This window comes from Hyperoodon ampullatus, assembly GCF_949752795.1.
Source record: "Hyperoodon ampullatus genome assembly, chromosome: 15".
In the NCBI taxonomy this organism is placed as follows: Eukaryota; Metazoa; Chordata; class Mammalia; order Artiodactyla; family Ziphiidae; genus Hyperoodon; species Hyperoodon ampullatus.
This window is the reverse complement of record NC_136928.1, coordinates 12,304,775-12,331,367: the sequence shown is the minus strand read 5'-3', so window position 1 is coordinate 12,331,367 and position 26,593 is coordinate 12,304,775. Positions and strand designations below refer to the sequence as shown.

At 42.4% G+C, this 26,593-nt stretch overlaps 1 protein-coding gene across 2 annotated transcripts; it reads left to right on the top strand.

Moving 5' to 3' along the window:
• Window positions 1-124: 124 nt before the first annotated feature.
• Window positions 125-26,376, top strand: POLR1B (RNA polymerase I subunit B; the record flags this gene model as incomplete). 2 transcript variants are annotated; one of them, XM_079720493.1, is made up of 15 exons in its annotated part: window positions 125-319; window positions 3,925-4,092; window positions 4,342-4,488; window positions 5,690-5,822; window positions 8,633-8,769; window positions 9,671-9,894; window positions 10,469-10,640; window positions 13,937-14,108; window positions 14,867-15,148; window positions 16,246-16,379; window positions 20,053-20,223; window positions 20,803-20,959; window positions 23,046-23,242; window positions 23,885-24,138; window positions 24,744-26,376. In XM_079720493.1, the coding sequence occupies 15 exons, from the start codon at window positions 143-145 to the stop codon at window positions 25,624-25,626; spliced, it is 3,408 nt and encodes a 1,135-aa protein (XP_079576619.1). In that variant the 3' UTR covers window positions 25,627-26,376. The 2 variants fall into 2 exon arrangements, with proteins under 2 accessions (XP_079576619.1, XP_079576618.1); XM_079720492.1 differs by lacking the exon at window positions 3,925-4,092 and having other exon boundaries at window positions 143-319.
• Window positions 26,377-26,593: the final 217 nt, after the last annotated feature.

The window sequence follows — 26,593 nt, the reverse complement described above, 5'->3', positions numbered from 1 at the left end:
AGTCGACCCCGTAAAATCGGAGGACCCAAGGCCGGAGGAACAAGAGGAACTACATTTCCCAGCAAGCCGAAGGCGCCCGGCGCCGGCCATCCTTTCCGGCGCGTGTGGAGCCGTTGCTGGCGTCCGGTGTGCAGGCGAACTCATGGATCCCGGCGGCCGGTGGCGGCACCTACCCAGTGGGCCCAGCCTAAAGCACTTGACCGACCCCTCTTACGGGATCCCGCGGGAGCAGCAAAAGCCAGAGTTGCAGGAGCTGACGCGGGCGCATGTCGAGTCCTTCAACTACGCTGTGCGCGAGGGGCTCAGCCACGCGGTGCAGGTGAGCGCGGCGTCCTCAGGCGAACCCAGGCTCCCCTCAGCTCTGGGTTCGCCTGCGCCCCTAGCCCCTGCTCCAGGCGGGCGGAGGAGAGGGGCCCGGCGAGGGTAGGCGTGGGGGGCTTGTGAGGCGTTGGAGGAGGGCCGGGGGAGAGGTGGTGAGGCTCGGGGCCTGGGAGGGGGAGATCCAGGAGGCGGGGGGAATGGGGCACAGGCCGCGGGCAGGGGTCCCAGAGAGAGGGCTGGGAGGTCGCTGTATAATTTCAAATAGTTGTAACTCCTTGACCGTGCTAGGCTCAGCGCGGGTCTGTGTTGAGGAAGGTATCAGTGAGGCATGAAAAAGAGGTTCCGTAGGAACCATTTGGTCCACAGGAAGTGATTGGTACCATCATTACGTAGCATTTGCTCCGCATTAAAGTGATTGGTCTAGAGGGTGATGGTACTAGAGTTCAGGTGGAGATGGTGGGGGGAGGGTCTCATTAGTAAGCATCCCCATGTCTCCAGGCGCTGGGCTCTAAGGGTGAGGGAGAGGCAGGCCTGTAAGAGACAGTTCTTGCTTAGCGTCATGTTTTGGGTGGAGGAGGTGGAGCCGTGAAGGCAGTCGGTGCCGGTACACTTGAGCACTGCTCTGACAAGGGGCGGTCGCATGGTACTCCGGGAGCACAGAGGAGGTCCAGCTAGTCCAGGTGTGTGAGAAAGGGCAGGATTACACGCATTGAAGAGGAAAGGGCGTTCCCTCCAGGGGAAGTGAAGGAGCACAGCTCAAGGGGACTCTACCCTGTGCTTTTGTTGGGTAGGGCTTGCATTGGGGGAGGGGTGGAGAGAATGTGGAGAGCCGTGCCAGTCTCTGATGCTTGAACTCTATTCCGCAAATAACATGGAGCCATTGAGGCTTCTTTGAAGTTTAATTATTCCTTGACCTCTTTGCAGAAGACAAGATATTTTTTCTGATGGGAAATAATCATTTCTATCATGCCTGGACTCATTGTATCATGTCTATGAGAAAAATTATACGTCTACTTAAAAGTTAACTGGCCCTGGGGTTTATGAAAACAATGAAAAAGAGCCCAGTGTTGAGATGATCAAGGAAGGTTTGACCTAAAATGATGGAGCACATGTACACAAGAGATTTTTATGGATAATATGTGGACCAGCAGTTCTCAAACTTTTTGGTCCCAGGACCCCTTTCCACTCTTAAAATTCTTGAGCGATTCCCGAAGAGCTTTTGTTTACTCTATTAGAAACTGAAATTGAGAAATCTTAAAAATATGAATTCATTGAAAAATAGACCAATTTTATGTTAACTCTTTTTGTAAAACGTATTTTCTAAAGCAGAAATGAAATTAGTAGATGAATGATACTTCTGTGTATCTTTTTAATGTTTGGCTTATTAGAAGACAGCTGGATTCTCAACTCTGCTTGTATAGTCAGTCTCTTTTGATATGTTGTTTTGGTTGAAATACATGAAGAAAACCTGACCCAGATAATGATGCTGCAATTTAGTTTTTGAAAATGTTGTTCCATAAAGCACAGAAAGGTAAATGACTAATGTTTACAAAACCAAGGGGAAAATAGCCTTCATCAGATCTTGTTTTGCCCAGTTTCTTTGGAGTAGATTCCTCCATCTGTGAGTGCAAGTTGATATGTCTGTCACATTTGTGAATTGCCTACTTGCTAAAGTTTATTTGTAACCCCCAAATCACTCACCAACATCTGCAGGGACAAAAAATTTGAGTTACCCATTGTACAGCCATCCCAGCTCAGCTCCAATAAGGTGACACTCTTGCTTTCTTGTTTCAAGTTCTTATACTAAAAATAATGAGATAGTAAGAGAGATATGCTCATTTTATTCCAGCAGATTCAAAGTGTTCTTTTCAAAGTTTCTTCCGTTTTTCGCATTCTTATGTTCTTTTTGTTGGTGATTTTGCTGTTTAAAACAGACATCATGCATAGGGCTGAAGTGCTGTGTAATGTTCCTAAGTGTGAGAAGGCTGTGATGTGCCTTCAGAGAAAATCTATATTAGATAACCTTTGTTCATCATGAGTTAAGTGCTGATGGCTGTGAGTTCAGTGTTAATGAACCACGGTATGTATTAAATAAGATGTTCTTAAGTAGAAACACACATAAAGGGAATTCCCTTGTGGTCCAGTGGGTAAGACTCTGCGCTCCCAATGCAGGGGGCCCAGGTTCAATCCCTGGTCAGGGAACTAGATCCCACATGCATGCTGCAACTAAAGATCCCACATGCTGCAACTAAATACGCTGCAACAAAGATCCCGGGTGCCGCAGCTAAGAGCTGGTGCAGCCTAAATAAATAGAGAGAAACCCACATAAAGCAAGGTTATGTATTGATCAGCTGATGAAATGCTGTGATCAGAGACTGGCAGGAACCTAACTTTGTATTTCCCCTGAGGACAGAGGTTCAGAATTCACTGATTCAGTGCTTGTGGTCACTTTATGGACCATAACTATCTTGAATAATGAGAATTGGCTGTGTTGAGATATAGATAGTGCAGCAAATGGCTGGAGAAAGTGAATCTTCTAATCTCCTTTTGTAAACTAATGCTCTATCCTGAAATAGGAAATATGTTAAATTTTTATTTTAGAATAAAATACTGAATTCTGAAATACCAGCTTTAGATAAAATTTTAAAGTTTAGAAAAGGTCAGTTGAACTCACGTGAGGTGAAAGAACCTCCCTCGTATTCTTAGCTCCATTTTTTTTTTAACATCTTTATTGGAGTATAATTGCTTCTTAGCTCCATTTTTGGCATTCTTGCTATTTTAGCACTAAGGCCAGGAGGTTGTTCAGAGTTGATACGTAGGAGAACTCAGTGATTCCCCTTCCTCAGTTCAGCAGCGCTCCCCCCAGGGAGTGGTACAAAGAAGCAACTGCTGTGGAAGGGGAAGAACCTCCATGACCACCACCAACCCCTTGCATGGCTCTGGCTTCAGTATGAGGCCACCGTGGAATGAAATGTACAAAGATCAGCCTAAAGAATGGCATTATTAGAGTGTCTGTTGCTAAATCAGTAGGGTGTGTCCATATCCTTGCTCTGTTAGCAGGAGTCCCATTTGTCTTGCTATGCGTGCAGAGGGTACAAGGTAAGAATGGGAGGGGTGGGGGAGAAATTAGGAGTTTGAGATTAACATATACACACTACTATATATAAAATAGGTAAACATTAAGGACCTACTGTATAGCACAGGGAACTAACTATACTCGATATCTTATAATAAACTATAATGGAAAAGAATCTGAAAAAGAATAGCTGTGTGTTTGTGTGTGTGTGTGTGTGTGTTTTATATATAAGAATAGAGAAGTCAAGCACTTGGTTCAGAGAACAGCTTTGTTCTGTATACAGCTGTATCCCTAGAACCTACTACAGAATCGGACATGTAGTAGACAGTGAAAAAAAATCTTGTTAATGCATTACAGTTTTAGGTACTTAAGATATGAGTAGACTGGATGTAGCTTTAGCTGTTTTTCAGATGTGTCACATTAGCATTATAGCCATCCATGCTTATAGAACACATGGGATTTGAAAGAGTCTTATAGAAAAAATACCTTGGAAATGCAAGCAGTTAACAGTGTGAATTGTATTTCAGGCCATCCCTCCCTTTGAATTTGCTTTCAAAGAGGAGCGGATCTCTCTCACTATTGTGGATGCTGTCATCAGTCCACCCACAGTTCCAAAAGGGAGCATCTGTAAAGAGCTCAATGTTTATCCAGCAGAATGCCGGGGCCGAAGGAGCACCTACCGGGGAAAGCTGACAGTGAGTAGAAGAGACAGTGTATGACTTGCACACTGTACATTTTTGAGAAAAAGCCTGGTGCCTAATACAGTTTATACCAGAATTCTCCTTTCTTAGTGCTGTCATCCAAGAGATCCCATCTTTTAAATCTAAAGCATAAAAATCATTTAGTTTATGGTCTTCTGCCTTAATCTTTTCAGATACTCATTCTTGTAGATCTGGATATTTCCTTTTTTACTAAATAATTTTTTTTCTCTCATTTTCATTTAGGCCGATATCAGCTGGGCAGTGAATGGAATCTCAAAAGGAATCATTAAACAGTTTCTTGGCTATGTTCCCATCATGGTGAAATCCAAGCTTTGCAACTTATACAACCTTCCTCCAAAAGCCCTCATCCAGCACCACGAGGAAGCAGAGGTACCTACAGGGGTCCCATGCAGTAAAAGGCCAGGTGACAGTAGAAAGCGCCTGAGCTGGGAGAGAGAGGACAGGAAGCTTGTTGGGAGTCGGGGAGGGGTGTCCAGACTTCTTTCTCTGCTTCAGTCTCTGGATAGGTAACGTGGGGCATTGATGTTTTGTCTGCACACTGCATAGGCCTCATAATGAGTCTCAGATGAGACAATGTATGAAAAAAACCCACTCCAGTTAGAGAATATTATTATTATGGGGAAAGAATTGGTAGGTTTTTCCTACCAACTGATACATATTGAGATATGTATTTGGTTTTTTTAAAGCTGTCTTAACCCACATATCTGTCTCAAATGTCTGCTTTACCCACAGTCAGATTCTGTGGATGTATTAAATGCTTCATATACCTTCCATTCAAGCCCTGTTAGGTGGCTTTGCAGTATTAAGTTGAAGTAATCAAGACATGCAGATTCTGCTTACAACAGGGGGCTGTGTTGTGTGGTGGGAAGAGGGTTTTGGTGGCAGATCTGGGTTTGACACCCAGCTGTTCCGCTTACCAGTCCCGCACCTTTGGGAAATTTAATCTCCCTGAGCCTCAGTTTTCTCTTCTGAAAATGGGCACGTAGCTCTCTCTCATTATTATGGGATTAAATGTTATGCTGACATGGAGCACTCAGCGTGATACGCCTGCTTCATAGTAGCTCCTTATTTATTATAGAAATGTTCTATTAACTTACTAAATATTAAAAATATTTTCCTATTTAGCTAATCCAAATTTCTGGTTTCTAGAGCTTCCATACAGTCAAAAGTTTTTTAACTTACTCAAGAAACCATACTTGTCTGGAAGCTAAACGATAACTGTTTTCATCTTTAGACTTCTCTTTGGAATAACTTGTTTTTGTTTTTTAACATCATTTGAAGACTGCAGTCATTTTAGGGACAGAAAGGCAGGTTAGGTCCAGGTCTGGTAGAAGAAAGTGCTATGATTTTCTTCCATAGTTTTCTCCCAAGTCTCTACAGCCTTTTTAATGTGCTTAAGAAGACTTAATAAAGTCTGCAGTTTCCAAGGGATCCACAGTTCCTCTTGCCCGAGTGCACCTCTTCTGCACATCTGTTTAGGAATGAGGGTGGTGATTGCAGTTGGTCAGTTTCATGTTTACGGGTAGTTATATATCTTTGTTTAACAAATTTTAATTCGTCTCTTTGGCAGGAAATGGGAGGCTATTTTATAATCAATGGCATCGAAAAAGTCATCCGAATGTTGATTATGCCTCGCAGAAATTTCCCCATCGCAATGGTAAGACCAAAATGGAAAAGCAGAGGGCCTGGCTATACTCAGTATGGTAAGTTGTGATTTTTTGGAATGTTCTTTTAGAAAAATTTAAGCTATTTTATTGGGTCAGCCAAAAGGTTTGTTCGTTTTTTTCCGTAAGATGGCTCTAATAGCAGTTAGTTGTCTTTAACTTCATTCAAAGCAATTTTGTTAGATTGTATGTGACAGCTGTCATATCAGCGTGCATTTACAAAAAGACTTATCAAAATTAGTGAATTTTTGTGTAGCCATTTTAATATTGAAGATGGAAGAAAAACAACATTTTTCAGCATATTATGTTTTATTATTTCAAGAAAGGTAAAAACGCAACTGAAATGCAAAAAAAATTTTGTGCAGTGTGTGGAGAAGGTGCCATGACTGATCAAACATGTCAAAAGTGGTTTGCAAAGTTTCGTGCTGGAGATTTCTCTGGACGATGCTCCACGGTCTGGTAGACCAGTTGAAGTTGATAGCGATCAAATCGAGACATTAATTGAGAAAAATCAACGTTATAGGACTTCCCTGGTGGTTCAGTGGTTAAGAATCCACCTGCCAATGTATGGGACACGGGTTTGAGCCCTGGTCCAGGAAGATCCCACATGCCGCGGAGCAACTAAGCCCATGCGCCACAACTATTGAGCCTGCGCTCTGTACCCCGCGAGCCACAACTACCAAGCCCGCGAGCCACAACTACCGAGCCCACGTGCCACAACTACTGAAGCCTGTGCGCCTAGAGCCCATGCTCTGCAACAAGAGAAGCCACCGTAATAAGAAGCCTGCACACCACAATGAAGAGTAGCCCCTGCTCGCCACAACTAGAGAAAGCCTGCGCACAGCAACGAAGACCCAAGGCAGCCAAAAATTAATAAATAAATTTTTAAAAATCAGCGTTATACCATGTGGGAGATAGCTGACACACTCAAAATATCCAAATCAAGCGTTGAAAATCATTTGCCCCAGCCTGGTTATGTGAATCGGTTTGATGTCTGGGTTCCACGTAAGTTAAGCAAAAAAAACTTTCTTGACCTCATTTCCACATGCGATTCTCTACTGAAATGTAATGAAAACGTTCCGTTTTTTTTTTTTTTTTTTTTTTTTTTCTTTTTTTTTTTTTTTTTTTTTTTTTTTTGCGGTACGCGGGCCTCTCACTGTTGTGGCCTCTCCCGTTGCGGAGCACAGGCTCCGGATGCGCAGGCTCAGCGGCCATGGCTCACGGGCCCAGCCGCTCCGCGGCATATGGGATCCTCCCAGACCGGGGCACGAACCCGTATCCCCTGCATCGGCAGGCGGACTCTCAACCACTGCGCCACCAGGGAGGCCCAAACGTTCCGTTTTTAAAACAAATTGTGATGGGCGATGAAAAGTGGATGCTGTACAATAATGTGGAACAGAAGAGATCATGGGGCAAGTGAAATCAACCACCACCAACCACAGCAAAGGCCAGTCTTCATCCAAAAAAGGTGATGTTGTGTATATGGTGGGATTGGAAGGGAGTCCTCTATTATGAGCTCCTTCTGGAAAACCAAACGATTGATTCCAACAAGTACTGCTGCCAGTCAGACCAACTGAAAGTGGCACTCGACAAAAAGCGTCTGGAATTAGTCAACAGAAAACACATAGTCTTCCATCAGGATAATGCAAGACCACATGTTTCTTTGATGACCACGCAAAACTGTTATAGCTTGGCTGGGAAGTTCTGATTCACCACCCGTATTCACCAGATATTGCTCCTTCGGATTGCCATTTACTTTGGTCTTTACAAAATTCTCTCTCTCTTTTTTTAAAAATAAATTTTATTTATTTATTTATTTTTGGCTGCATTGGGTCTTCGTTGCTGCACGCAGGCTTTCTCTAGTTGTGGCGAGCGGGGGCTACACTTCGTTGCAGCGCATGGGCTTCTCATTGCAGTGGCTTCTCTTGTTGCGGAGCACGGGCTCTAGGCACGCAACCTTCAGCAGTTGTAGCACGTGGGCTCGGTAGTTGTGGCTCGCGGGCTCCAGAGCGTAGGCTCAGTAGTTGTGGCGCAGGGGCTTGGTTGCTCCGTGGCATGTGGGATCTTCCTGCACCAGGGCTCAAACCCGTGTTCCCTGCGTTGGCAGGTGGATTCTTAACCACTGCGCCACCAGGGAAGCCCCAAAATTCTCTTAATGGAAAAAATTTCAGTTCCCTGGAAGACTGCAAAAGGCACCTGGAACAGTTCTTTGCTCAAAAAGATAAGTTTTGGGAAGATGGAATTATGAAGTTGCCTGAAAAATGGCAGAAGGTAGTGGAACAAAAGGGTGAATACATTGTTCAATAAAGTTCTTGGTGAAAATGAAAAATATGTCTTTTATTTTTACTTAAAAACTGAAGCACGTTTTGGTCCACCCGATATTAAAAAGTAGATGCATCCAAGCAGAGTCTTTGATATTTTTCTCCCATATATGTACAATTTTTTGTTTTTCTGTTAAGCATTTCTGTGTTATAATTTCATAGTGGGAAACCTTTCTACTGTGTTCAGTTTTTTTTCCAACTGAATGAACACATGTATTTATGTTACTGCTTACGGTGCTGAAGGATGGCTGACTTGGCCAGGTGTAGGTACAGGCCTCGGAACTCTTCTGGTTCAGGGTATGTGGCATTCCCCTCGGTCTCTGGCTGACAGTGACCTGGCCTCTGTTTGATCACTCTCCGTGACAGTGCCTGGCTTCACAAGATAGCATTTTGCATTCATGAGCCTTATAGTTAAACAATTTATTCTTATAATTGAGCTAAAAATCAATCTCTAATTGTAGCCATGCATACTATACTTAATGGTAGTATTGCTGAGTTTCTGACTCTTTGCTCTGTTTGTTTAAATAGGAGTTTCAATGCACTGTGTGAGGGAAGAACATTCCGCCGTCAATATGAACCTTCACTACTTGGAAAATGGCACGGTTATGTTGAACTTTATTTACCGGAAAGAACTGTTTTTTTTTCCTTTGGGATTTGCACTTAAGGTGTGACTTACTGAATATACTTCTTTCGTTAGGGAGTGAGTCATTGGAAGTGGTGTCCTGTGCAGGATAGATAGGTTGTCCTCGTCAGAGTTCATGCTGTGCTGGCATCTACTAGTGCTTCATAATAAGTTACCTCAAGAAATTTCCTGGTTGTCCAATGGTTAGGACTCCTTGCTTTCATTGCCGAGGGCCTGTGTTCGATCATTGGTCGGGGAACTAAGATCCTGCAAGCCACATGGCGCGCCCAACAAAAAAAAATAGTTAACTTAAAAGGCAGTGGCTAAAACATCGCTAAACATTTCTCTCACAGTTTCTGTGGTCAGGAGTTTGGAAGTGGCTCCAGATTTGGGCAGTTCTGGCCAGGGTCTCCGGAGGTTGCCGTGAGATGTCAGCGGGGGCTGCTGTTGTTTAGAAGGCTTGCCCGGGGCTGGAAGATGCCCTTCCGAGGCGGTTCCCTCATGGCTGGCAAGTCACTGTGGGCTGTTGGCAGGAGGTCTCAGTTCCTTTCCATGTGGGCCTTTCCACAGGCTGCTTTGAGGCAGCTGTCTTCCCCAGAGTGTTAGCCAAGAGAACAAGGCAGGAGCTGGAATGCCCTTTACGACCCTGCCTTGAGAGTCATGCTTCAACTTTTCCACCATATTCCATTGGTCATACTGGCCAGCCCTGGCTCAATGTGGAGGAGACCAAGGTTGTGGATACCAGGAGGTGAGGATCATTGGACCATTTTGGTGTCTATCATACAAGCATTGCCCTGATTTTGAAGAGCTCACTTAGATTCAGTGATAGTGGAGAGCTAATTTTTCTCGGGTATTAAAAAAAAAAAAAAACAGAATGGTTACTAAATGATTAAGATGGTTTAGTTATTAGCAATTTTAAAAAAGAACCTTTTTTTCTTTTCTAGGCACTTGTCAGCTTTTCCGATTATCAGATTTTTCAGGAGGTCATCAGAGGAAAGGAAGATGACTCTTTCTTTAGGAACTCTGTTTCTCAGATGTTAAGGATCGTAATGGAAGAGGGATGTTCCACACAAAAACAGGTCCTTAGCTATCTGGGTGAACGCTTCAGGGTAAAACTCAATCTTCCTGACTGGTACCCAAATGAACACGCTGCAGAGTTTCTCTTCAAGTATGTGTGCTTTTGTTTATTGGGGGTGGAGGGTGTCCATGCTTCCTTGTATTGATGTAGCTGGGGCTGGTGAGTCATGTGGGAATCAAAGTGGCCCTGGGGGTAGGGTTCTGGCTTAGCAAAGTAGGGCCTAGCTTTGTTTCTGCAGTCATCCTCGCCTTTCTTTTTTCTGGTAGCTTCATACCTTCTGTTGTACTTTAAAACTTTTGAAATAACTTCAGACTTCGAGAATTGCTGCAAAAATAGTACACTGGACACTCTCGTTCACTAGTTCTTAACATTTTTACCACTTTGCTTTGTTGCTTTCTCTGCATATCACCGTTTTTCTTTCTGCATCATTGAAAGTTGCGGGCATCACGTCCCTTTATTTCCCTAAGGCTAGGATTTTGTCTTCTGTAACCACTGTGTAATTATTAAAGGAGCCCTGCTCTAGACCAGCGCTGTCCGATCTGTATCCACGAGCCACATGCTGAGCATTTGAACGGCCAGTGCAGCTGAGAAGCTGAATTCAGTAGGACATCGAGTAGTATCAGCAGCCGAATCGTTTTTAAGCTTTTTCTTTCTCTTTTGGCAGCCAGTGCATCTGTATCCACCTGAAATCCAACACTGAAAAGTTTTATGTGCTTTGTCTCATGACCCGGAAGCTCTTTGCTTTAGCCAAAGGAGAGTGCATGGAGGAGAATCCTGACAGTTTAGTGAATCAAGAGGTCCTGACCCCCGGGCAGCTCTTCCTCATGTTTCTGAAGGTAAATGCAGGCTGCTTCACCCCAGAGCAGTCGTACCTCTTGTGGGATGATGTGGCCATTTCCAGCAGTATTGTTTCCTGCATGTTTAAAATTTTTAGTTTGGGCATTTTATGTAGTCTTTTTTTTTTTTTTTTTCTACTTTTTGTTTGTTTGATTGTTCAGCAGTAAGGGACTTACAGATCTTAGCTTGGCCAGGTTCAGAAATTTCTTTAATGTTTTTATAGAAGCTAAATAAAGACAATATCAAATCTTGGTCATAACATTAATGATAAAGTGTAAATGGCCTATATACACACATACAGTCAGTCCCCATTATTCACAGAGTCTGTACTTGTGAATTCACCTACTTGCTAAAATTTATTTGGAACACCAACAGTACCAGCACCCTCATGATCATTTGCAGACATGCACAGAGTGCTAAAGAATTGGATATTCCTGATGTTCATGGTCCCAGCTGAGGTCTGATGAGCTGTAAACAAGGGTCTCTACTGCCATGTTTTTCACAGTTTTGTGCTTTCTGTTGGTGACTTTGCTATTTAAAGTGACCCCCACGCTCAGTGCTGAAGTACCGTCTAGTGTTCCTAAGTGCAAGAAGGCTGCGACGTTCCTTATGGAGAAAACACTTGGATTAGACAGGCTTTGTTCAGGCATGAGTTACGGTGCTGTTTGCTCTGAGCTCAGTGGTAACGAATCAACAGAATAAACTAAGGTGTCTCTCAACAAACACAAAAAATGAGGTCATGTATTGATGAGTTGACAAAAATGTTGTCAACGACCAGAGACTCCCTGAAGTCTAGCCCTGCATTTCGCCTAAGAGCAGAGCTTCTGTGCTCGCCAGGGCAGTGTTCACAGAGACAGGATCACAGAGACGTGATCACTGTACACGATGAGAACTCTGTGTGTGTTGGCAGAGAATGTTGGCATGACACAGAAATAATTCTATAAGCAAGTGGACTTGGTAGCATTTTATATTTTGAATATCATCCCTAAAAAAGATTGAATCTAAGAGATCGCAGGACAGCGGCAGGGAATGTGGAGAGGACCGAAGTAAAAAGCTCCAGGTCCCCAATCTGGTCCATCATTAAATTCTTTTTTTTTTTTTTAATTTATTTATTTTATTTATGGCTGTGTTGGGCCTTCGTTTCTGTGCGAGGGCTTTCTCTAGTTGCGGCAAGCGGGGGCCACTCTTCATCGCCGTGTGCGGGCCTCTCACTATCGTGGCCTCTCCCGCTGCGGAGCACAGGCTCCAGACGCGCAGGCCCAGCAATTGTGGCTCACGGGCCCAGCCGCTCCGCGGCACGCGGGATCCTCCCAGACCAGGGCTCGAACCCGTGTCCCCTGCATCGGCAGGCGGACTCCCAACCACTGCGCCACCAGGGAAGCCCCATCATTAAATTCTTACTTGAAGGTAATAACTTTTGTTTCTGTCTGCTCTGTCTATAAAATTAGACTGAAAAATTGTGGTAGCCTAGAATTTCCCTGATACACATTCAAATCAGGCAGAAGTTTCAGTCACCTTTAAAGACTCCTTAAACTGAAGCATGTGGGTTCGTTGCGAGCCAGCCACGTTAGAAGTATCTTCAGTTGCACGACATTACCAAGGTGACCTGTTTCAGCAACAGAGGAAAGGAAACTTGGGACTTTTTCAGAGAATCCATTGCTTAAAAGTGTCTGATTTCCTTACCTTTGCCTCCGTGATACTCAAGCTTTTAAACCTCTGAACTCGGGACATGAAAGCAATCTTCAGAAGGTACACGACAGTGACCTGATGTGAATGACAGGCTTGTATAACCATCTCAGTGAGCGCTGCCACAGAGACTGAGGTCCCTGTGATTGGGTCCGAGGCTGCTTAACAGGGTTGGGGAGTGAGGGACGCTGAAGCGATTCCCCTCTGAACTGTGAGCGCAGATGGGGAGCTGCTGTCCCTCCTTCTCAGCGCTGCCTCGCTCTTCGTAGGCTTGTCTGCCCATCTCTTCACATTAGCCCTTTTGCCAGAGAGGCTGGTGAGCCTCATGGGAAGGCTTCCTGGAGGGCTCTCGCTTGCTTCTGCTTGTACTGAGTGTGCAGACCGCACAGACGGGTCCACAGTCGCTCACCTGCAATTCCAGATCCAGAAAGTATGAGAACCAAAAGAAAAATGGGAGTTGGCAGCAAGACCTGATCCTAACCAACAGGAGGCTGTTTATAACTTTCATTTGCTACACTTAGTATGACAGTTTGTGTTTCAGGGTAGAAATGTGTTTGATTATGAGCCAGTGCCTCAGTCTCCATCATGGGTGTTAGGTAATAAAAGGTCTGTGTGCCTGTCACCTTTCTAAAGCCTAAAAAATTCTTAATACTGAAACGCATTTGGCCCACGGGTTTTCAGAGGTCCTGTACTGCAGTGCTTCCTGAGGAAAAGTTTGTTGTGAGGCTGAAGTAAACAGGCAGAGCGCCAGCTTGTTGTACATGCCCAGCAAATGCTAGGTAACCTCGAAGAGACCACGGGCAGGCCTCTGACCCAGGAGGAGAGTTTAGTTCACTCCTCCCGCCTCCCCGTCTCCAGTTCCAGAGCATTGTACCCACATCTCTGTTCCTCATCTCTGACTTCTTTCCTCTTTCCTCTTTTGTTTTCTCTTCCTCTTCCATTATGTTTCAGCTTTTATACACAGCTTTTATATACAGAAGAACGTGTCGGTCTTTCCTACTAGCTTGTCAGGGGTCCTGTGTGTTGGGTGTCATTTGGGGACTTCGGGCTCTTCTTAGTTGTTTTGTTCTTGGGACAGCGGGCTGCTGCTTTGTCTCAGGGCTTTGTTGTTGTTGCCTGTTTCTGGGGTTGAAGGTCTTTCGATTGTTTGCTAAGAGCATTTGAATTAAAAACTTTTCTAAGGCCCAAGCAAACCAGTTTTGGTTCTTTTCCATTAGTGTGGATAATCTCGACTGGGAGCGATTTTGTTCCACCCCAAGGGACCTTTGACAGTGTCTGGAGGCATTTTTGTGGGTAAAGGCCAGGGATGCTGCTGTAACATCCCACAGCTCACAGAACAGCCCCTCGTCACAAAGAACTGTCCAGCCAGATGTCCACACTGCCGAGGCGAAACTCAGCACTGCAGAAGTCTGTATCTTCTGTCTTAAGAAATGCCTGAACTGTAATAGTACTTTGAAAAGCTGTTTTTTCAGGTTTATAGTTTAGAAGTTTTCCGTGTCAAATGTATGAATTAGTGGGCTTTTGTTATGGATGTGCAGGTTATGTAAGAGTAAATATCCAACTTGTGGTCATTAAAATACCTAAAAATTTAAATTTTTTCTTATTTCAGGAAAAATTGGAAGCTTGGTTAGCATCTATTAAAATAGCTATAGACAAGAAGGCTCAGAAGACCAATGTGTCCTTAAACACTGAAAATTTGATGAAGATTTTAAATCTGGGAACAGACCTTACAAAACCATTTGAATATCTTCTTGCTACTGGGAATCTACGTTCTAAAACAGGTGAAATTAAATAGAGAGGCTTCATTTAGTTATGATTTTCAAATTACTTGCATAATGTAGGTTTATATATTGCTGAGAGATTCTTTTCAAAAGTGAACTTCTTACTCTCATTAAAGACAGATTTCATGTTGTAAATTTTGACAGGTGTATATTGGGCTGTAGACAGGCTGTCTGTATAGTTGAAATCTAATTTTAATGATCAAATGCATTTCCTGTGCCTCTTTCTAGAAAACTAAAGAAAGCTTAGATCTCTGAGGAAAGGTTAACTAGATGGGTTGTCTGGGAGGGTTCTTAGACATCTGCATCCCTAAACCAGTGGTATTAGAATGACTGGAAAACTTTAAAAAGTGGTTATTGAGGGCCCAGAAATCTTTTTTTTTTTTTTTTTTTTTTTTTAAACAGATGATACTGATGCAGATTCCTTAAGGGCTAACAAATGCTTGTGTGTTATCCAGCTCTCTTGGATGAATCCCATTTAATTACTTGCTATTTTATTACTCATTTAATGTTTTCCCACAAAGGAGATAGTGTAGAGGAGATGGAGAAACAGTGGAGGCTAAAACAATTTGTGAATCTGGGGATTTTTACTATGTTTTTTAAGCTCTTCCCCTCACCAGAGCTGAGTAAACTTTGTGATAACCCACTCTGTGATCTCTAGTGTACTCTGAGGTTTTATCCTATCAGAGCCTCCAGTAAAAGACAGGCTTTTTTTTTTTCCTTAAGTTTAGCCCATTTTCAATGACATTTGTTTTATTAAGGTCTTGGCTTCCTGCAAGATTCCGGACTTTGTGTTGTGGCTGACAAGCTGAACTTCATACGCTATCTCTCCCATTTCCGCTGTGTGCACAGAGGGGCAGATTTTGCCAAGATGCGGACCACCACGGTACGCAGGCTGCTGCCAGAGTCCTGGGGTTTCCTTTGCCCCGTGCACACCCCCGACGGGGAGCCCTGTGGTCTGATGAACCACTTAACTGCCATATGTGAGGTCGTCACACAGTTTGTGTACACAGCATCTATTCCAGCTTTGCTCTGCAACTTGGGTAGGTGGTGTACAGCAGTCTTGTCTTGTTTGCTTGTGTGGGTTTTAACAGGTGCAAAGCTATTAAGTTGTGCTTCTTTGGGGGTTGAGCAGAGAATTCTTGTAAGGTGGATAACCTGTGACATTTTGTAAAGCACTTGCTGTCTTCAGGTGTTGATGGCTCATGGCAGAGTGTTCTTTATTTAATTAGAGTCGATTCTTGGTATTGGCAGTACTTCTGTAAAGTCACCCCTGGCACTGAATTAGCAGATGCTGAGCCGTTGTTCCTGGGGAAACAAAAGATTAGGTTCCTCTGAGCCTCTTGTCACAGCGTTTTCATCAGCTGCTACATAGTCTTGCTTTATGTGTGTTTCTGTTTAACGACGCCTTATTTAATGTATATTGTTGATTCATTGATATTGAGCTCTCAGCCAACAGCACTGTAACGATAAGCTTATCTAACACCTTTTTTCATAAGGCTTAGCACGGCCTCATGCTTAGGAACCAGCACTTTCACACTGTGCTTGAAGGCCATTATAAACAGCAGAATCACCAACAAAAGCACAAAGATGCAAAAAACATGGCACTGAACAGAGTGCGGAAAGGACGCTTGTTTACAGTATGAGCTGAAACAGACAGCGTGTCACCTGGTTTGACCTCAGCTGGGAACACGTGTATCCGGCAATTCAAAATTTTCACTGCATGTCCTCAAATGATCAAAAAACGCCACTAGTATTGATATTGGGGTTACGAATAAATTTTAGCAAGTAGGCAAATTTGTGATATGTGAACAATGAGGATCGAATGTAATTAGATTTTTGGAAAAAAGTTAATATGTTTACATGGCTCAGAAATCAAAATACAAAAGGTGTACAGGGAAAAGCCTCCCTGAAACCCCTGTCCCCCTGCTACCCTCCTCACCGGCAATTAGAGACAGTAGATTTGGGGGGTCCTTGCTGAAATGATTTAGATATTTACTCAGGCAATACAAAAACATTCCGGTTTAGAGACAAGATGACTAGATAGCTAAAATGATGAAGCACTTGTTGAACCTGGAGGGAAAGTTAAATGTTGGGAAAAGCATCCTGATGTGATCATTCCGTTTCCTCGCTTCACCAGGTGTCACTCCAGTTGATGGAGCTCCACATCGGCCGTACAGCGAGTGCTACCCTGTCCTGCTGGACGGTGTCATGGTTGGCTGGGTGGATAAGGAACTCGTTCCTGGCATTGTCGATTCTCTCCGACATTTTAAGGTGATCTTGAGTCTCTGTGAATTGTTCTGTGCTTCCGTCTTAGGTTTTCAGTCATTTTCTAGTTGTTGAGGTAGCCCCAGGGCATTCTCGAGTGTCAAGGGGTCTGGAGGTCAGAAGCTAATTACAAAAGTGCCCATACATTCTCTCTGGTGGCAACGTCTTGCCTTGTACTGACGTCACCAGTTAGGGTCAGTGACAGGTATTTGACCTGTACTTTTTTTTGGTGGTTCCACTGAGGCCCTAGTCTACTAATCTAACACATTTTTAACTTTTTTTTTTCTTGGTAAATACTAGTGGCATATAGGGGACCTTGAAATATGGACTTTATATTTCAAGTAATATTGAAACTATACAAGATATAAGTCATAACTTGTTGCATTCTGGGTCTTGAGATACCTTGAAATACATTTTTTTAAAAGTCAAGTAGAGGGCTTCCCTGGTGGCACAGTGGTTGAGAGTCTGCCTGCCAATGCAGGGGACACGGGTTCGTGCCCCGGTCTGGGAAGATCCCACATGCCGTGGAGTGGCTGGGCCCATGGGCCATGGCTGCTGAGCCTGCGCGTCTGGAGCCTGTGCTCCACAACAGGAGAGGCCACAACAGTGAGAGGCCTGCGTACCGCAAAAAAAAAAAGTCAAGCAGAATGACATTCTTTGAATAAACTAATCTTTAAAATTTGCTCCTAATAAGAGTCTTTGTGGCTTAGGTAATGTCCCTTAGTTTGGCAGTAGGACGAATTTGTAGTATATGCTCTGTCCTGTTTAGTTGGTTTTGCCCCATGCGCTTTAGCATTTGTATGCTTTTTCTAAATACTGTGTACATCTTAGTTCTGAATGTTTGAGAGCAGTGTACAGATGTGTCCCCTTTTCCATGAAGATTTTCCTGTATATTTTCTAAGAACAAGGATTTTCTCTTCATTGACCACAGTGCACTTACCAGAATTAGGGAAGGTCAGCTTGGTGGAATCCACAGCTGATACTCAGATTATTCCATTATGTCTTGAATAACGTCCTTTATAGCTAGTTTTTTTCTTCCTTGTCTGGGACCAAGTCCAGAATCATGTGTTACATGTAGTTGGCCTGTTTCTTCTCCTTTAATCTGGAACAGTTCCTCAGCCTTTAATGTCTGACTCTTTTTTTTTTTTTCAAGAGTACAGGCCAGTTTTGTAGACACTGTTGTTTTATGTAGCTTTCTTATGATGAGATTCAGGATATCTTTTCAGGAGGCACTTGATGTTGGCTGGTCTTCTGGCTGGTGACATTAACTTTGATCACTTTAAGATTCTCTTCTTTAGATTAAGTCTGCTGTACTATTACTAATTTTTTCTGTGAAAGCCCTTTTCCTCATCAAATTTTCACCCACTAGTTGATGAATTCTTTGCAAATTTATTACCATTCCATTGATGATTCTTTGCTGAGTTACTTATTACTGTAATGGTTGCCACATGGTTGTTTTCTAATGCCATCATTTGTTCTATGTTTACTAGTTGCTATTATGTAAGGTAGAGTTTTCCTGTTCCCATTTATTTATGTGTTCATTTATTAGCATGGATTTATAGATGCTTATTTTATTTCATGAGTGTTCTCTTACGATCATTTATTTTGATGCTCAAAATGTATCAGATTTGGCCAGTGGGAACTACTCTGGACTGGTCCCTGGGTTGTTTTGTAAATATATAGAACAAAATTTATCATTTTAACAGTTTTCAAGTGTACAGTTTAGTGACATTAAGTACATTCGTATTGTTGTGCAACCATCACCATTATCCATCTTCCAAACTTTTTCATCATCCCAGACTGAACCTCTGTACCCATTCAAGAGTAACTCCCCATTCCCTGTTTCCCCAGTTTCTGGTAACCACTATTCGACTTTGTTCATGAATTTAACTTTGCTAGGTACCTCGTGTAAGTGGTACATAATAAACCATACAATATTTGTCCTTTTGTATCTGGCTTATTTCACTTAGCATAATGTTTTCATAGTTCATCTGTTCTGTAACGTGTTGGAATTTCATTCCTTTTTATGGCTGAATAATAGTCCTGCGTGTGTGTGTACACACACACAGTTCTTTTGGGTGTATACTTAGAAGTGGAATTGCTGAATCATATGGTAATTCTATGTTTAATTTTTTGGCATCCATGGAGAAAATACTGTGAGATTTTCCCCTTGGACGCATTAAGTGTATTATATTAATTCATTCCCTAACAGTGATCATTCTCTAATAATAATGATGAGTAATGAGTCTTACATTCCTGGAATAAATCCCACTTGGTCATTATTTTAATACTTAATAGATACTAATACTTTCTTAAAGACTAATATTTTACTTAAGATTTTTTATAATCAACATTTACAAATTTCTGCTTTATAAAAAGAATTAGAAAGTTTTCCTTAGTTTTCAGTGCTCCGAAACAGTTTGTGCAGCATCAGGTCATCTGGTCTTAGGTCTTCTAGAATTCACCTGTGAAATCATCCGGCTCTAGTGCTTTCTTTGGGGATAGCTCCTTGATACCTGTATTTCTAATATAGAAGTTTGTCTTTAATCTTTTCACCTCTGCCGCCGCCTGTTATGGTAGCCTGAATTTTATTCATTTCATCTTGGTTTCAGAGAGAGATGCAAAGCGACCCATGGACTTAAAATTTTGTTCCAATGTTTTTTTTCCCCCTTTGCCATTTTTTACTCAATATATTCATCCCCCCCTTTTGATTAGATCAAGTAGTGGGTACTGTTAATTTAAGAACTGAGAATTGTTTGATTTATTAATTTCAACGTTTTTCTGTACTCTACCTCATTAATTTCAGGTTTTACTTTCCGTTTGATTTCTTGTACTTTTTTTGTTTTGTTGTTTTAGCTTTTGAGCTAAGAATTAATTCATTTATTTTCATTCTTTCATTTTATTGATAATTTAACTGTGAATCGCCATAAGTTCTGCTATACTGGTTTTGTTATTTTTTCACATTTCTGTCATTTTAGTTTGTATATCTCCTTTCACCCAGGAGTTCATAGAAGGTTTTTTTGCTTGTTTTTTAAGTCCCAGGTGGAAGGGCCTTTTCACTGAATACATTTTAAAATAACACCAGTAATCTGTATATTATTTATTTATTTACTGTTTTAGTATTTATTTATTTGGCTGCGCCAGTTCTTAGTCGAGGCACACGGGATCTTCGTTGTGGCATGCAGGATCTTTTAGTTGCGGCATGTGACCTCTTACTTGTGGCATGTGGGATCTAGTTCCCTGACCAGGGATCCAACCTGAGCCCTCTGCAGTGGGAGCGCAGTCTTAGACACTGGACCACCAGGGAAGTCCCCAGTAATCTATGTTTTAGACATCAGAGGATAGAATTTCATTTAGTATGTCTACACACACATTCTTGGTTTACCTTTTCCCCAGTCTCAGTTGTACGCAGTTTGCCTGATACTGGGACTGAGCCCCCAAGAAAGTAGGGCTTTTGCCAACTCTGGATATGGGGCGGCCATCTGTGTGGGGTTGAGACTGGCAGGGCACTAGGTTTGTTACCTGCAAAACTGATTTAATTCTAAAGATGTTGCTTTTCACATTTGATCTGCTTCTCCACTATACCCACCTCCTGGGTGGCAGGGGCGATAGATGTAAAATACTTGATTTATTCTTAATTGAACTCTTTTTTTTTTTTTTTTTTTTTAATTGAGAACAGGTTTTGAGAGAAAAAAGAATTCCTCCCTGGATGGAGGTGGTCCTGATCCCCATGACAGGAAAACCAAGTCTGTACCCAGGATTGTACCTTTTTACCACTCCTTGTAGACTGGTGCGGCCTGTGCAGAACTTGGAATTGGGCAAAGAAGAACTAATTGGAACTATGGAACAGGTACATAGACTATGTGTGATTGTATAGTATGCAACTTTCAGAGACTTAGTAACTATTTCTTTTTTAAAAGTGTTGCTGTTATCATTACAGTTGGGGCATTTGAAAGAAAGTCAAAGCTTATTTTCTGCCTCTTCTGTGACCAGCATGAAGCAGTTTTCACGCTCATCAAACTTGAGAGAGGGTTGGCAGTCACATTACTTGCCTTTGCCATCCCGCTCAACTCCCCACGTTCCTTGGCAGCCACCTCTGCCTCGGGTGGTGAGACTGAAACATTCCGTTAGAACCGCTCTCAATCTTTGCCTACATTTCTGCAGTTGCAAAACTCTGGGCTTTGTGCTACTTTAAAAAAAAATGTTCCTCCTTCCTCTCTCCCTTCACAGTTGGACCAGGGTAGATTTAGAAAGAAGTGTGTAAGGCATGTGGTATTTCTAACTGTGGATCCCTTCAGTGTTCACGATACTGGGTGGGAAGTTTTTCTTTCAAGTCTGTGAGGACTAAACTCTGAGAGATAGAGCTAATCCGTGTCAGCAGTCACAGTTGTTTTGTGCCTGGAACTTCCTCGTCCTTCCTCTTTTCCAGATCTTCATGAACGTTGCCATCTTTGAGGATGAGGTTGTGGCTGGCGTCACCACCCACCAGGAGCTCTTCCCTCACAGCCTGTTGAGTGTGATCGCCAACTTCATCCCCTTCTCTGATCACAACCAGAGTCCGAGAAACATGTACCAGTGCCAGATGGGTAAGGTGGAGGGGAAGGTGGTGGTAGGCACAGAAGAGGAGGGCTTGTATTTTTTTTAAAATTTATTTATTTTATTTATTTTTTATTTTTGGCTGCGTTGGGTCTTCGTTGCTGCGAGCAGGCTTTCTCTAGTTGCGGTGAGAGGGGGCTACTCTTTGTTGAGGTGCGTGGGTTTCTCATTGCCGTGGTTTCTCTTGTTGTGGAGCACATGCCCTAGGCGCTCAGGCTTCAGTAGTTGTGGCCCGCGGGCTCAGTAGTTGTGGCTCATGGGCTCTAGAGCACAGGCTCAGTAGTTGTGGCACACAGGCTTAGCTGCTTCACGGCATGTGGGATCTTCCTGGACCAGGGCTCGAACCCGTGTCCCTTGCATTGGCAGGCGGATTCTTAACCACTGCGCCACCAGGGAAGTCCCTTAAGTCTGTTTTAAAAAATTAGATCTGTATGGTTTTCTGCCATTTTCTAAAAATATTGCTTCTGCCTCATTCTCTCATCTCCTGAGACTTAAGTTATGCATCATATATGTTATGCTTTTTAGTATTGTCCCATAAGCCACTGGATTTTTGTTCTCTTTCTTCAATCTTTTTTTCTTCAGGTTGGATCATATTTATTGATCTATCATATTCACTGTCATCTAGTGCATTTTTAATTCAGAAACTTAATTTTTTAGCTTAGAGCTTCCATTTGTTTCATTTTTATAGTTTCTGTTTTATCTGAGAGTCTTATCTTCATTCATCGTGAACATATTTTCCATTACATGAGCAGAGTTATAACAGGTATTTTTAAATCACTGTCTGCCAGTTCCAACATTCGGGTCATCTCAGGATCAGTCTCCATTGATTGCATATTTCTTGAGTCTTGGGCATGTTTTCCTGTTTCTTTGTATGTCTAATAATATTGGATTGGATTGTGGACAGAAAATATGTTGTAAAGACTAGATTCTCTTCTGTTCCTCAGAAGAGGGCTGGTTTTTAGATTACTGGAAGCTAGCTGAACAGCTGTTGAAGTGCACTTTTTACCTTAGGGAGGCTGCCCACATCTGTCCACCGCACACAGTGCTGGACAGAGTCCACCAAAGATGTGGACTCAGTTTATATGCAGAATGTAAGCCTCTCCCTTTACGGTTCTCTCCTTTCTGAAATTTCCCCCCTTACAGTTCCAATTGCTGTCATGCTCTGAACTCTATTCCTTGATTCTTCAAGCCAATAAGACTGTGGGTTTCTGAGCTTTAGCCACTACACTGACTGAGCCATCAGGCAAAAAATTAAAAACAAGAAACAAGACATTAAAAACCGAAAAAACTGGAAATTCACTCTGAAGTTCCTTTTGTCCAAATGTTAATCCCTCTCTAATTTCTATTTTTTATTACATTTCAGTGCTTTCAGGTAGTGTGTATACGTATGTAGTTGATTTTCTTTTCTGGATTTTATACTTACATGTTGGGGTTGATATTGTAGGAGTATCTCTCTATACTGGAAACTGGAAGTCTCCCTTTTTAAAAAAAATTCCCGTGTATGTATTTATTTATTTTAGTTTTTAAAACCGTTTTGAGTTGATTCTCTGTACTGTAAGGTAGTAGTACAAAGAAGCGTCTTACCTGCCCCCTGTACCTATCTCACTATGCATAATTTACAAATACCAACATCTTACTGTGTCTCTGTGTGTGTCGGTGTGTGTGTGTAAGAAAGTAATCTAATTAGATAGTAGTTACTGTCATCCATCTCTTCCCCCAGGAGTAGTAATATCCTGTAGTTTGTATATATCCTTTACATTCCCTTTTTATGCTTTTATTACATTACATGTGTGTCCATAAGCTAGGTCTAGAATTGTTTGGGATGTGTGGCAAATGTACATGAATGCATCCTATTAAATGTCATTCTGTACTTTTTCTCATTCAGCATTGTTTTCATGGGTCACGTTGATACACATTTGTCTACTTCATTTTCACCCCAAGTATTAGTCTGTAGTAAACATAACCAGCATGATTATTTATTCATTCCCCTATGATGAATATTTAGTTTCCAATTTTATATGTCACCTTTATAATCAAGGAGGAAAAAACCAAATACTAATTTTTTTCCCTTTGTAGGTAAGCAGACTATGGGCTTTCCACTCCTCACTTTTCAAGACCGGTCAGATAATAAACTGTATCGTCTTCAGACTCCACAAAGCCCTTTAGTGAGACCATACATGTATGATTATTATGACATGGATAACTATCCAATTGGGACAAATGCCATTGTTGCTGTTATTTCTTACACTGGCTATGATATGGAAGATGCCATGGTAAGTTTTACCAAGAGATGTAGTTCCATCCTTTTTCATTTTTAACTTTTGTTTACCATCAGATCACTGAAGGAGTATTTCTTGTGTGCCCAAGTGCCTAGTATTTGGTGCGTGACTGTTCTGTTAAATAGTTAACTCCTGGTCTAAGTTAAAATGACAAGCCTTGGGCTTCCCTGGTGGCGCAGTGGTTGAGAGTCTGCCTGCCGATGCAGGGGACACGGGTTCGTGCCCTGGTCCGGGAAGATCCCACATGCCGCGGAGCAGCTGGGCCCGTGAGCCGTGGCCGCTGAGCCTGCGCGTCCGGAGCCTCTGCTCAGCAACGGGAGAGGCCACAACAGTGAGAGGCCCGCGTACCGCAAAAAAAAAAAAAAAAAAAAAGTGACAAGTCTTGAGGGATATCACTAAATATTCATATGCATATAGCCTGCCTATTTGAGTGCATAGTATGAGTAGATGTCGAATGAATGTAGTCTTGGAAATATCTACCTTTATATGTGCCTGGATTTTAATAGTTAGCATAGGTGATTTAGGAAATGTGGATAGTTTTAAAATCAAATGCCTAAACCAGTTGTAATTCTAACTGGGTTTATTTTGAAAACTCTCATTTGGTCTCAGTCTCTTAATGATTCTTTGACTTCACAGATTGTGAATAAGGCCTCTTGGGAACGAGGCTTTGCCCATGGAAGTGTCTACAAGTCCGAATATATAGATCTGTCTGAAAAAATCAAACAAGGAGATGATAGTCTGGTGTTTGGAGTCAAACCTGGTGACCCACGGATTCTGCAGAAGTTGGATGATGACGGATTGCCATATATTGGAGCACAACTGCAGTATGGAGAGCCGTATTACAGCTACCTAAACCTCAACACCGGGGAAAGCTTTGTGATGTACTATAAGTAAGTTCGCATAACCAGTGCTGTTTTTTAAAGGCTGTTTCTGAGTGAAATTGCTGGAGGTCAATGCAAGTTATTTTTCAACGGGAGAATTTTTGGAGAAAATATAAGTGGTAGCTTAGTTATTAACTGAATGGACATAAATGAGACAGCTCTGCGGTCTGTCGTACTGCCTTTGTTCTTCTACTTTTCTTGTCAGTCTACTGCAATTGATCAGTTATCTGTGATTTATTTTAAAACTATATTATTCAAACTTGAGCATCTCTCTCGGACATGTTGTTAGTAATGTTTCCTAGCTAAAATGTTGAGTTCATTATACCTCTTAATAAAAATAAAATTTTAAGCTTATTTTACAACTGTAAAATTGGTTTCAGTAGTAGGTCTTCAGCTGCCTTTCTTGCTAGTATTCTTTCAGATGAACACAGTTCTATAGTGAACAGAATCAGTAGCCCCATTCATAAATACTTTTAGGGATACCAGCTCTATGTGTATTGGAGAATAGAGGTGAGAATAAGTTTTGCAGATATCCTTTATGAAGCACTAAATATATCAGTAAAACTTGGTATCTCTGTACATTTTGACATTTTGTCTGGTTTATTTTTTCCTAGGAGTAAAGAAAATTGTATTGTGGATAACATCAAAGTGTGCAGTAATGACACTGGAAATGGCAAATTCAAATGTGTTTGCATCACGATGAGAGTCCCTCGGAACCCCACTATCGGGGATAAATTTGCCAGTCGTCACGGGCAGAAGGGCATCTTGAGCAGACTGTGGCCAGTTGAGGACATGCCATTCACCGAGAGCGGGATGGTCCCGGACATTCTGTTCAACCCTCACGGTTTTCCATCCCGCATGACCATTGGGATGTTGATTGAGAGTATGGCAGGGAAGTCTGCAGCTTTACACGGTCTCTGCCATGATGCCACGCCCTTCATCTTCTCAGAGGAGAACTCGGCCCTGGAATACTTTGGTGAGATGTTGAAGGCTGCTGGCTACAACTACTATGGCACTGAGAGGTTGTATAGTGGCATCAGTGGGCTAGAGCTGGATGCAGACATCTTCATAGGTGTGGTTTATTACCAACGCTTACGCCACATGGTCTCAGACAAATTCCAAGTTAGGACAACAGGAGCCAGAGACAAAGTCACTAACCAGCCTATCGGGGGAAGAAATGTCCAGGGTGGAATCCGTTTTGGGGAGATGGAGCGGGATGCTCTTTTAGCTCATGGTACATCTTTCCTCCTTCACGACCGGCTCTTCAACTGCTCGGATCGGTCTGTAGCCCACGTGTGTGTGAAGTGTGGTAGTTTGCTCTCCCCGCTGTTGGAGAAGCCACCCCCATCGTGGTCCACCATGCGCAACAGGAAGTACAACTGTGCTCTGTGTAATCGCAGTGACAGCATCGACACTGTTTCTGTGCCTTACGTCTTTCGGTATTTTGTAGCTGAACTGGCAGCTATGAACATCAAAGTGAAACTGGATATCGTTTAACTTGATGCTGGCCTTTTGGGTCAAGATTGCTATCAGATTAAAACAAAATGTAACTTTAGTTCATTGAAGCCGTTAATAGTTACTCTGGAGTTTTTCAAGGTTAAGAGTTCTCAACCAAGACCTGGCAACTAAGAATGCAGAGTTTCTGAGTTGCTCTGGTATAATAACTACTGAAGATGATTTTCAGTATATTTATTGCTCTTTAAAAATGATACACTGAGGGCTTCCCTGGTGGCACAGTGGTTGAGGGTCCGCCTGCTGATGCAGGGGACACAGGTTCGTGCCCTGGTCTGGGAAGATCCCACAATGCCGCGGGGCGGCTGGGCCCTTGAACCGTGGCTGCTGAGCCTACATGTCCGGAGCCTATGCTCTGCAACGGAAGAGGCCCACGTACCGCAAAAAAAAAAAAAAAAAAAAAAAAAAAAGTATACACTGATAAATAGAAGGATATTCAGGGAAAAGTCTTTCCACCCCCAGGTTCTTCATATCCTGCTTTCAGCAGGCAGAGACTGTCAAACATTTATTTGTCCATGTAGGGCAGAGCAGTCCAATATAAATCAACAGTGTAAGCCATCTATATGTGATTTTGTATTTTCTTAAAGTAAAAACAAAGGTAGAAAAAATTTTAACAGCTTTTTTGAAGTGTAATGGTTATACCAAAAACTGCACATATTTAATGTATATAATTTGGTGCGTTTGAACATATGCATACACTTGTGAATGATCACCACAACCCTGGTAATAAATGTCACCTCCAAAAGTTTCCTTGTGCTCCTGTGGCTTGTTGTTTTTGTTTTGTTTCTTGGTGTTTTTATGGTAAGAACACTGAACTTGATATCTACCCTGTGGACTATGGATAGAACACAGATGAATATATCGCCCCATAAAAACAGTTGTTCAAAAGATTGATATGTGTCTCTAGAAACTGGGTCTTGGTATAACAAAAAATGATGTATTTATTGAAGGA